The sequence below is a fragment of the Bison bison genome, unplaced genomic scaffold, assembly GCF_000754665.1.
Source record: "Bison bison bison isolate TAMUID 2011002044 unplaced genomic scaffold, Bison_UMD1.0 scf7180017864371, whole genome shotgun sequence".
In the NCBI taxonomy this organism is placed as follows: Eukaryota; Metazoa; Chordata; class Mammalia; order Artiodactyla; family Bovidae; genus Bison; species Bison bison.
In genome coordinates, this window is record NW_011494943.1 from 14,432,694 (window position 1) to 14,444,767 (window position 12,074).

At 39.4% G+C, this 12,074-nt stretch overlaps 1 protein-coding gene across 2 annotated transcripts in view; it reads right to left on the bottom strand.

Annotated features, from left to right (window-relative positions):
* Nucleotides 1–11,898, bottom strand: part of CEP95 (centrosomal protein 95kDa) — a 36,997-nt gene extending 25,099 nt beyond the window's left edge. The window contains exons 1-5 of one of the 2 annotated variants that reach the window (XR_826752.1): nucleotides 11,514–11,898; nucleotides 9,559–9,687; nucleotides 7,933–8,040; nucleotides 5,352–5,462; nucleotides 1,363–1,468 (exon numbers count right to left, since the gene is read on the bottom strand). Coding sequence is in view for 1 of the 2 variants with exons in the window: in XM_010856406.1 (XP_010854708.1) it covers nucleotides 1,363–1,468; nucleotides 5,352–5,462; nucleotides 7,933–8,040; nucleotides 9,559–9,687; nucleotides 11,514–11,772 (713 nt within the window). In the remaining variant the exon portion in view is untranslated. The remainder of the gene's footprint in view (nucleotides 1–1,362; nucleotides 1,469–5,351; nucleotides 5,463–7,932; nucleotides 8,041–9,558; nucleotides 9,688–11,513) is intronic. The other variant, XM_010856406.1, reaches the window with a different exon arrangement.
* Between the last annotated feature and the right edge of the window lie 176 nt (nucleotides 11,899–12,074).

The following is a 12,074-nucleotide window of genomic DNA, read 5'->3' on the forward strand; positions in this document are numbered from 1 at the left end:
CTCACTCACGGCCTGGCCCGACCACAGGGCCCTTCCAGACAGGATCCCGAGAACTGCCTCAAGTAGCCTGCCTACAAATGCTCAGACTGGTCATCGCTATGAGAGGAAAAAGGGAGACTCTCCCTTTTGCTGCTTATCTGATATATGCATGGTGGGAAAAGCAGTGTATAAAGTGTCAAGATTAAATGTATAAGAGAAGACACACAGAGAACAATAAATATTGGTTACTTTAGGGGTGTGAAGGGAATCTGGGTAGGATATTAATTTTGTACTAAACATCCTTCTGTTGTTTTACTTTTGCACTTATATACTTTTTTAATCTAATAATGAAAAATTAAGTCAAGAGATTTATTTTCTGATAGTCTTCTTTAGACACATATTCTACAATGTGCTATATTTACATAAGAAGGCTTTGCTTGTGCTTTTCAAACCACGACAAACTCCACAAAATGATAATCAGATATTTTAAAGAAAATCTTAGTATCATATTCAACCTCTACTTAGTAGAAGTATAATCAAGCCTGTTACAATGTTACATTTTGCCTATGAAAGCAGCACAAATTTAAAAACTCTGGCATTTAACAATGCCGGTGGGTGGCCGCTAGCGCAGCCCCCAGCACTTTCATACTGCTGGTGGATATGCAACACTCAAAGCCTTTCTGCAAAGTCATTTGGCAACTTTGAATCACCCTATATCATTCACAGTCTTTGAATACAGCTTAAATACACGAAAAGAGAAGAAAAATTAAAGTATGTATCACCTTAAAAAATAAATATATATTAAAAAACTACCTCTACTGAAGAGGAGTGGTTTAGTAAATTATGATGCATCCATTTGCACAGTATGTTATACAGTGACTAAAAATCATTATAAAGAGTTTATCAAGTTAGGAAAAGACGTGTTAAACTTTAAAATTTAGGAAACAAAATTATACAGACAATATGGCTAAATCACAAAAGAAAAATATAGTTAAAAAAAAAAGACTAAAAAAAAAAAAAGAAAGACTAAATTACAACAAAATGTTAATAAGCAGTTATTTAGTTCTGAATGATGTAGTTCATCTTATTCTTTGTTTTTTGCTTCTCTTTTGCTCCAAGTACTTTCCAAGTATTCTGCAAGGAACATAAATTACTTTGGTGATCAAGGAAATGTTTTAAATTAAGTAGGCGGTTAATGCTGAGATTATACATAGCTCAAGGTGCTTAAAACTCTCTCAGGGAGGTTTAAAACACGAGAAGTTAGTAAAATTCACATTAGCTTTGCTTTTTGCTGCCATTCTGGTATACTGTGTGCAATTTTAATTCTTAATAGAAGGAAAAGCATAACTTGTTTTAATTAAATTCACAGACATTGAGAGCTACCTCTCAAAAGAAACTCTTTTCCATGATGATCTGGATTCTTTAGTATTTTCTCTATCTTCCAAAGGGTCTCCTCGATGGGATTCTTTAGAATCCTGTCCAGTTTCACCTGTTTGGAACAGATAAAAACAATACCAAAAAAAAAAAAAAACACCCCAGGTTAAAAAAAGAAAAAACAAGTTAATGCAATTATTTCTCTACAGGGCAAGCATAGAGGTAAGGACAGCAAAATACCCCAACCCCTTACTGGTCAACTAGGTACCTGTGAGTGAAGTAAGAACCAAATCAGTACTCGCAATGAGCGCGCACTACCTGGGTAACAAAGAAGCAACGCAAGCGCTGCTCTCTGAGCAGAGTCTACAGTTGTACTAGCAACGTTTTCTTCTTTAAGCTAGGTGGTAGGCTCATGCATTCTCATACCTCTCCATCTGTAAGGGATGGCTGAGGCAGAATGACTAGGGTGTAGCTTCAGAAAAACATGACTGTGTCAGCCTGACTCAAGCTCCCAATCATGCCCTAGCCAAAGAGAGAGACCACAGTAAGGTGTGGATGAAATTCTCCTTAAGGCTATCGACCTTGGGAATTCCCTGGTGATCCAGTGGTTAAGACTCTGCCCGTCTGCAGGGGTTCATCCCTGGTCAGGAAACTAGGACCCCACATGCCATACCGAGTAGCCAAAAAAAGAGAAGACTATCAACCTTTTTTCTACCCCAATACACTAGAGAAATACATCTTCACAGTGGCAGTAACTAAGCGATTCCAGGAGGTATGTGGGTGAAATCTCCTACTTCAGATCTACCTGTCTGCATATACTCATCCCACTTCTCACCTTTTCCTATTTCTATATTCACCAAACAACGTTAGTCAATATTCATTGTGTAGTAACTCTGGGCTAGGCTCAGTACTAAACCACTTATGTGTATCTATTAACCTTTCCTACAACCGTGAAAGAATTTCCGATGGAGAAAACTGCAGCTTAGAAAGGTTCAGTCACACAGTGAGGGTGGAAATTTAGTCATACAGTGGGCAGCAGCACTGAGTCCACAGTTTGCCTTCAAATTCCTCGTTCTTCAGTGGTAAACGATCATGCCAGGTCAGAACAAATTGCCCTATACCTGACTTGACTAGTAATAAATATTTCCTGTTATTAATTGCCATTTTGAGATTCTGATCAGCTCCAGGTAATACTGCTGTATAAATCTGGACCTGCAAAGTTGAGAACCAGACTTCAGAAAACATTCTCCAACTCCATGTGAGCAACTCCCTCCTAGCAGCGCTAAGCTCACCATAGCCTTCTGACCTCCCCTGGAAGATTCCCCACTCAGCATTTCATTTTTTACCAGCCTCACACATAAGTATCTCTCAGTTCTGTCCTCCTCTCCATCCCCATTATCATCCCCTGCTACCTGTAATCAAGTACTATGTCATAAAAACTGCTGTCTCTAGAACGTTTCGAATCAATCAGTCTCCTACAGGTAGTTTTCTTCCTCTTACTTTTGCTGCTAAAATGACTAGAAAACCATAGAGCATTGAAATACCCATGGCAGCCTTGAATTAGGTCAGGTTTTTTTGCATGTCATTTACTCCCTCCCAATTCTCTTACAATGCTTTTTATTGTACATACTTATGGCACTCTCCCTAACTTGAGTATAGGTTTATTTGACAGCAATAAATATGGCATGCAGCTTTGACTCTTCCCAGCGTTCCTATGCTGATATTTAACATATTAATATATTACACACTCAAGTTTTTTGAAATTAAAATAAAAAAAAATATACAGTATAGGGTGTCCTTCAAACTTTCCTTCTAGGCCTTATCTCTATATGCTTTTAAATCTTTTCAGCAACAAGGATAAAAAATAGAAAACTATCTCTAAAGAATTTAAGATTAATTTCAGATGTTATAATCATGGCATAGGTATCAGCATTAACAATGTGAGAATTAGAAATCATGAGCCTGCCTCCATTTTTTGTCTTCATTTGTAGAATTTATATAAATTGCTATGGCTGCTAAAACCTTTGTTTTGGATAACTTCACAATAGTAAACCTATTCTGAGTCATATATTATTCACTGTATATTAATGTTGTTGTTGTTCACTCAGCTGTGTCCGACTCTTTGTGATCCCATGGACTACAGCACGCCAGGCTTGCCTGTCTTTCACCATTTCCTGGAGCTGGTTCACACTCATGTCCATTGAGTCAGGGATGCCATCCAACCACCTCATCCTCTGTTGTCCCCTTTTCCTCCTGCCTTCAATCCTTCCCAGCATCAGGGGCTTTTCAAATGAACTGGCTCTTCATATCAGGTGGCCAAAGTACTGGAGCTTCAGCTTCAGTCCTTCCAATGAACATTCAGGACTGATTTCCTTTAGGATTGACTGGTTTGATCTCCTTGCAGTCCAAGGGACTCACAAGAGTCTTCTCCAGCACCACAGTTCAAAAGCATCAATCCTTTAGCGCTCAGCCTTCTTTATCCAACTCCCACATCCATACATGACTGCTGGAAAAACCACGGCTTTGACTACATGGACCTCTGTTGGCAAAGTAATGTCTCTGCTTTTTAATATGCTGTCTAGGTTGGTCATAACTTTTCTTTCAAGGAGCAAGCGTCTTTTAATTTCATGGCTGCAATCACCATCTGCAGTGATTTTGGAGCCCAAGAAAATAAAGTCTGACACTGTTTCCATTGTTTCCCCATCTATTTCCCATGAAGTGATGGGACCGGATGCCATGATCTTCATTTTTTTGAATGTTGAGTTTTAGGCCAGCTTCTTCACTCTCCTCTTTCACTTTCATCAAGAGGCTCTTTAGTTCCTCTTCACTTTCTGCCGTAAGGGTGGTGTCATCTGCATATCTGAGGTTATTGATATTTCTCCTGGCAATCTTAATTTCAGCTTGTGCTTCATCCAGCCTGGCATTTCACATGATGTATTCTGCATATAAATTATATAAGCAGGGTGACAATATACAGCCTGATGCACTCCTTTTCCAATCTGGAACCAGTCCATTGTTCCATGTCTAGTTCTAACTGTTGCTTCTTGACCTGCATACAGGTTTCTCAGGAGGTAGGAGAAACCTGTATGCACTTTTGTATTATTTATTGATCAAATTGGTAAGACATATAGGTCCTTTTTTTTTTTTTTCAGTGGTAAGTAACAGTGCATGAAAACCTCTAAGCACTTTTTTTTTTTTAATTTATTTCATATTATCTGGCTGCATTAGGTCTTAGTTGTGGAACCTGGGATTTTCAATCTTCAGTGCAGCCTGTGGGATCTAATTCCCTGACCAGGGATCAAACCCAGGCCCCTGTATTGGGAGTACAGAGTCTTAGCCACTTAACTACCAAGGAAGTCCTTAACTTTCTTCTGTACTATTTCTTCAGGATAAATCCCTAGAAATGGGATTTATGGAGTCAAAGATTATGAATAACTCCTAAACACTAGTGATACAGTTTAAATATAACCAAAATACTTTTGGAAAATATTAATAATACAGCAATAAAAAAACATAAAATCAAAATTTCACACAACAAACTGTTACAATTTGGGGAACTGAATTATTTGAAGAGTAAAATAAAAAATACTCAAGCTGTCACAAACCTAGGTGTAAGCTGAAAACAGAAACATACCAACTCTTTCTGTTGATGCCTTGGCAATATCCAAATTTGTGCAAAAATGGCAGTTCTGACATGGGAATTACTGAGTAAGGAATTTCATGTAATAATAGGACAATAAGCAATTTTAACTAGATTTAGCTTCCTATATTAGCTTTAAAGTAATTTATAAGCAATACCCAAGTTGACAAAGGATGTGATGATTAGATGAGTTTCAACCACTTCAACAGTGAGAACTGAAACTTAATTTACAATTAAATTCATCAGATACAGTGTATTAGTGATTCTAATTCCTAAGGAGAAAAATAGGCAAAAAGATAAAAGATAAAAAGGGAGATAACAGAATATAAATCAAGCCAAATTTTATTCTTAAACTTACTTTTCTCGTGAGATGTTTCACTGACATGTTCTGTAAGATACTCCAGCAACCCATCAAATATTTCTAGAAGATTCTTAATAGATTCTTTATCTCCTTTCACTATATTTTCTCCTGAACACAGAATACAGAGCTATTAAAAAAAATTAACCAAGAAATTGAAAGCCTCATGATTTTGAAATGGATATACCAGTATAAAAATATTGTTCAGGACACAGGATTATAAATTAACCCAAAAGAAAAAATGACAGTGTAAATATCAAAAATATCAATTTCCTGATACTTGATTATATTTGAAAAATGTAGTCCTGAATATTATGGGTGATAATTCATTGGCATAGTCCTTTATTTATGAAGAAGCAAATTAAGTGAACTTCATCCTATAAGATTTATACTAAAGTATAAAACAACTAAGCTGAATTTTATTAGGCTGGTGAATATGGAATGATGGTGGTATGCCTCGTTCTGAAGACAATAGCAGTAGAGAATATAAAACAAAAACAAACTTAAGATACCTTCATCAGGAATTCCTAATTTTTAAAATTTGTTAACTCCTATTCACTTACTACACGTTATACAATTTTTTAATTAAAAACTGAGCCGGTCCCCTGCATATAAAACTCCTTTTAATCTCACCTTACCCCCAACTCTCCAGCCTTACCTTCCATTATACCAACGTAATACCTAGAAACTAACATTTAAACTGTTTAAAGTCTCCAGCACAGTACCTGGCTCAAACAGATTTTAAATAAATGTTCAGTTGAAATGCTGACGAGAAACGGGCTGCAAAAGCATGAAAACTTGACATGTTTAATGTCACCTAAAATGGACTCTGAGCAACCTGAGGTGTGGATGGAACTTAAAACTCCTGACACACTTGGGCTGTCCTTTGGGAGATTAGATTTGGCATGAATTCAAACAAGTATGGGAGAGGCGGAGTGGAAATTTGATATTTGAGATAATCCAGTCATTCATAACCTTAGTCATGATGCAGGAAAAAAATCCAAAAAACTAACCCAGGAATTTGATGTTTTATAACACTCCAGTAAAGACAGTCAATGTTTAATAGTTTTTTTCCCGTTTAAAACAACTGAACAGATATCTTAAGCCCTATGTTTTGTTTTGTTGTAAGTCCTATGTTTTCCGGCTTAACAAAGATACACAAGCACACCCCAAGGACATATCCAAGACTTGTGGTTTCCAGGATGGGGAGCGTACTGTGCCAACCCAGCAACAAGACTGCCCGCCAGAATGCAGTGCTTCAGCGTGTAGGAGAAACTGCTTTAAACAGCACGAGTAAAAAGCTGCTTTGCAGTCTACTGGAGGAGGTAAGCAGTTTTGCAACTTTCTGTGGGGTGGGTATGAGTTGTTAGAGGCAACTCCACATACCAGAAGTTCTATAAGCAGACACAATCTTGGTATATGGTATGTTTGTACAGTAAATACAAATACCAAAAATTGCCCAATTGGCAGAGAAAGCCATTTCCAAAGAACAGGGAAGTCCCAGCATTATCCCTCAAAATGAATCTTCCCCAAACTAATTTACCACATTTACTCACCTTGAACTACACTAAAAAACTTAAAGACAGTATTTCTGTAAAATTTTGCTCTTATTACTACCAAAATAAGATATAAATGTCCCATCCTGACTAAGATGTATCTCTCTTAATGATTGTCAAAGAATGAAACAGTATACACTTTCTCTTAGTGATTCAGGTATAGTTTTAAGACTCCAAAATTTCCTCTGTTCATTAGCTTGAAATAATTTACTGAAATAACCCTCATTTTCTATCTACCAAAACAGAGATTTACAAATGAATTTGTTATGTTTGGCTTTTGAATATAAGTATGGATACTGTTTTGGAAAAAGGCTGAAAAACAATTTACAGTTTTATTTATTCCGAACAGGTAATACATTCATATGGTTCAAAATTTAAAAAGTACAAAAGGTATAAAATGAAAAATCTCTTCCCACCCTTGTCCAGTTTATCTCATCGGAGGCAATCAGAATTAAGTTTCTTACATGTACTTCTAGAGAGTCCTTCTGCATTCAATCAACTGCATATAACTTCTGAATTTGTTTTTACAAATAATAGCATATTCTGCAAATCAACATTATAACTACATATTTTTCTCATATAATATATATTAGAGATCATTTCATGAATATGGAACATTGTATTGATATATAGAGCATTATCAATTATCTTTTATAGCTGCAGAGTAGTTCCCTATAAGGAACTATAGTAATTTATTTAACCTGTCCCTATTAATGGACACTCAGGTGTTTCTAATTTTTAGTTACTACAAACAAACAGAATGGTAGCTATAAAGTAATAACAACAACAAAACACAATTCAAATTACCAGCTAGGATTCTGAGACCTATCCCAAACTCAATGTACAACTCTCCTGGAAAAGCTTTAAAGGATGTTGTCTTAACTATACCAGTGAATTGTCTTGGTTCAGTCTTGCTGTTTGGTCTATTTCACAACCTTACTCATTTGGTAAAACAAGGCCGAGTTCTATCCAACAAAATATTTTAGTAAAATGCAAAATTATCTGATGATTAAGTACATACCAACCTGTTATGTGAGACAGGCTGACCTGTAGGTAATCCAAAGCCAGCGAATCAATCGCTGCTTGCACATTGTGAGCGTCGTCCTCTTGATTCCTGGGAATAGCTATGAGATCTGTGGAGAAAAAACTATGTAATTTTGCATCCTATGCAAATCCAAGTTTTCATCTACCTGTCTCTGACCAGGCCTCTGAGCTCTGCCCAAACAGAGTGGGCTATAACATACAGATAAACAGAGCCTGAATTCCACAAAGTGGAATCTTTATTGGTTGAATAGTCAATCAACATATATATGGAGAAGGAAATGGCAACCAACTCCAGTATTCTTGCCTGGAGAATTCCATGGGGTGGCAAAGAGTCAGACACAACTGGACGACTAACACACACACACACACACACACACAACACATATATGAACATGCTCCATAATAAGTGCCATGCTAAAGAAAGCTAAATAGATCCATAAATTCAAGGAGATGCTAATACTCTAATAAGAGAGAGAACCTGTGAGTTGGGACTTTAACCCATAACACCAGGCTGCTTTCCATAAGAGGGAAAAAACCCTTAACAGGTATGAAAGGAGGATTCATATATGTGCTGTTAAAGCAAGCTATTGGGAATTACTGGCATAAAGGCTTTTAAGATCAATATAGATCAGAGCAGAAAGATTGTAATGACAGCTTAAATTTGGAATTTCTCCTCTTGTATTGAGGAAGATAAGTGTCTTGGGGAAGGATGAAATAAGTATTTTAAAAGACTGATTCAATAACTACATGCCCAAATGGCAACCCACTCCAGTACTCTTGCATGGAAAATCCCATGGTAGACTATAGTCCGTGGGAGTCAGACACGACTGAGCGGCTTCACTTCACTTTTGTACTCTAAAAAGATTAGTATCAAAGATACCAGCTGGAGGGTGTCCCATTATTCCAGGAAGTGATGAGGGCACTGACTCATAACAATGGAGGGGAGAGAGATTGTACAGAGCTTTAGTGCTTAATGGTTATAAACAATATAAACATACAGAAGTAGCAGAGCAATCTATGGATAAGGACTCTGAGATAGTCAACCAGGAACACGGTACAAACAACAATTCTTATCCATAATACTGGTTAAATACCAAGACTCAACAAGTCTTCAAATTCCATTCAATTTTAGAACCCATGCTTCCCCTCATGCCTCAGTGCCCACAATGTGGGCGACCAGGGTTTGATCCCTGGGTTGGGAAGATCCCCTGGAGAAGGAAATGGCAACCCACTCCAGTATTCTTGCCTGGAGAATCCCATGGACAGAGGAGCCTGGTAGGTTACAGTCCATGGGGTTGCAAAGAGTCGGACACGACTGAGCGACTTCACTTTCTTTCTTTCACTTTCTTAGAACCCATGCAGGTACATTTACAGAGAAGGTGTGACTTTCACACAACATTATGAATGATTAAACAGTTGATGACCAAGGCAGTTACTATAGGTGGGTCTCCTAAGATATTCATTAAGGCAATGAATGCTATTACTTAGATAAAAAGAAGATAAAAGAGAAATCTCAAGACTTTATATATAAAGATCTAACTAAAAAGCACTAGAAACGTCTGGCTTAAGATAGAGACACTACTACTCCTGCTTTTAAGTATTCTTACCTGGTACCTTTTCTCCCAAAATGGATTGATAAAGAGCAATAAAAACATTAGCATCACAGTCTTCTAGTTCTCGAATCCTCAGGTGTATGTGACATTTCAAAAGAAGATTATTGGCAATAGTTATCCACTCTGTTGGGAAAGGAAGGAAAAGATTAGTCTAATACTAGAAAAAGTCAAACACATTTCTTTAAAAAATAACCTCCACAGACACTAAATTCAATAGAAGAGAAGGAATCTGATTGTTAGAGAATTTGAAGACCCTGCTAGGTGGGTTTTTTTTCAATTAAAAAAAATTTTGGGGGGGCTACACCCTACAGTATAAGGGATTTTAAATCCCTTAACAAGGATCAAACCTGCATCCTCTACACTGGAAGGTGGAGCCCTAACCACTGGACTGGGCATGATTTTTGAAAAGCTGTATTTAATTTCTTGGGATGACTTCCAAAAAGCTGTAATTTCAATTTAGTCAAAACTATGATGCAAATTCAATTTTCACTGCTGCAACCTAAAATCTTAAGTTGCTTACCATTGATCTCATTTTACTAACCATAGGTAGATGTTTTTTCAACACATTTACAAGTAAACAGGATGTCACAAACAAGACAGTTTGTTAATGATAATCTCAGGCTACTAGAAACTAATTAATGGATGTTGCTTCAAATTCCCCATAGAATTAGTCATGTTTTTAACCCAATTATCTTGTGCAAGTTGGAATTTCTCTGCTGCCCAAATAGGTGGTGATTAACCTAGCCTGTGAAGAACTAGAGTAATGGCACCAACACTACTACATTTGTTAGTTCTATTTTTAATTATACTTGACATATATGGAGAGGCCTGGGAAATTCATAAAAACGCCTTTAAATTCAGAGCTGCTGCTGCTGCTGCTGCTAAGTCGCTTTAGTCGTGTCCGACTCTGTGCGACCCCAAAGACGGCAGCCCACCAAGCTCCCCCAACCCTGGGATTCTCAAGGCAAGAACACTGGACTGGGTTGCCATTTCCTTCTCCAATGTATGAAAGTGAAAAAATAAAGTGAAGTCGCTCAGTCGTGTCCGACTCCTAGCGACCCCAAGGACTGCAGCCCTCCAGGCCCCTCCGTCCATGGGGATTTTCCAGGCAAGAGTACTGGAGTGGGTTGCCATTGCCTTCTTCAAATTCAGAGCTAGCATATTACTAACCTTATCGAAGTTTCCTGTGTACCATCCCTCCGTTGGGATTAGCCAAATTATTTCAAGGGCTTCTCACCCAAAGGTAATTTAGCAAACCTGAAACACTTGTTCTCTGAAATAATTGGCGATTATGGGGCAAGTTCTTTTATTGTGCACGTTATCTTCAGTATGCTCTAGAAATAAACATGTGTATGTGTGGGACTGTCAGGGCACCTTAACTCCCTCTCCCAGTGACCATTACTTAACAGCAGACCAAACCATGACAACTGGTTTGAACGCTGTCTTGGAAAAAAAGATGAAAGCGTCCTAGACAACCCAATCAACTCGCTTTTCAAAAACTGCGCTACAGAAAGCCGGTAACCGTTGAAAGCACTGAAGCGGGAAAATCCACCACTATTCTGCTTTGGGATGACAACAGATTTTTAGAGTGCTAATACTCAGTCTCAGGCCCCGCAATGCAGGAGCAGAGGGCACACTCCCCAGAAAATACCAGTCTAGGGAAAGACACTTTCTGATCATTTACAGCCAACATGCTCGCGTGCTGCGGGCCTCGCCGCAGGGCCCTTGTCTCCCCGCCCCAAAACAGGCTCGACAACTTCGAATGCGCCAGGGAGCGGGGCTAAGCCCCAGCCAGAGAACCCGCCAACTACGACCGGATTGTCTCACGAGCCCCTCCGGCAACCCAGAGCCACCCGAAGCCTCAAGACAAGATGGGGAGGGGCGTTCGGGACTTGGACTGAAAGGGGACTTGAGCCCACACACAAACGGGACTCCAGGCAGAGACTCACCAGCCTCTGAGCCGGCCATGTCGCGGAGGCAAGTTGCCTCCGGACTCCTAGCCGGGCGCGCGCGGGACGGCGTCCTGAAAAGGCCGCACGGAGCGGACCCAGCGCTGACAGGAGAGGAAGCAAACGAAAGTGCCGGGAAGGGATGCGGTGGAAAAGGGAGGGACGTTAAAACGAATTCTCGCTGCTGATTGGTCACCGCGGGGAGTACTTCCTTTGGCAGCACGTGCCGAGGTGGCGGTTTGCGAGCTCTAGATACCATTTTTCACCAGCCAGATCCCGCTCAGGGGTCCTGGGGTGGGTAGGTTTGACAGTTCGGGTCACCCAACAGCCCCGGCCAATTTCCCGGGGGCATTAGCACGGCACTTCCGGTGAGCTATTTCGTCTTGTACTCCTCCGCCGACGCCAACTGGGGAAGTAGTGCGTCCCGCTCACTCGGCGGGCGGGGCAGCCACGTGACAATGTCGGGCTCCGCCTTCCTGTCGCCCCTAGTAATGGGCGTAAAGGCTCTTTGGAGACGTAAACATCTTCAAGGGGACCGAGTGGGTTGACGTGGGCTGGACA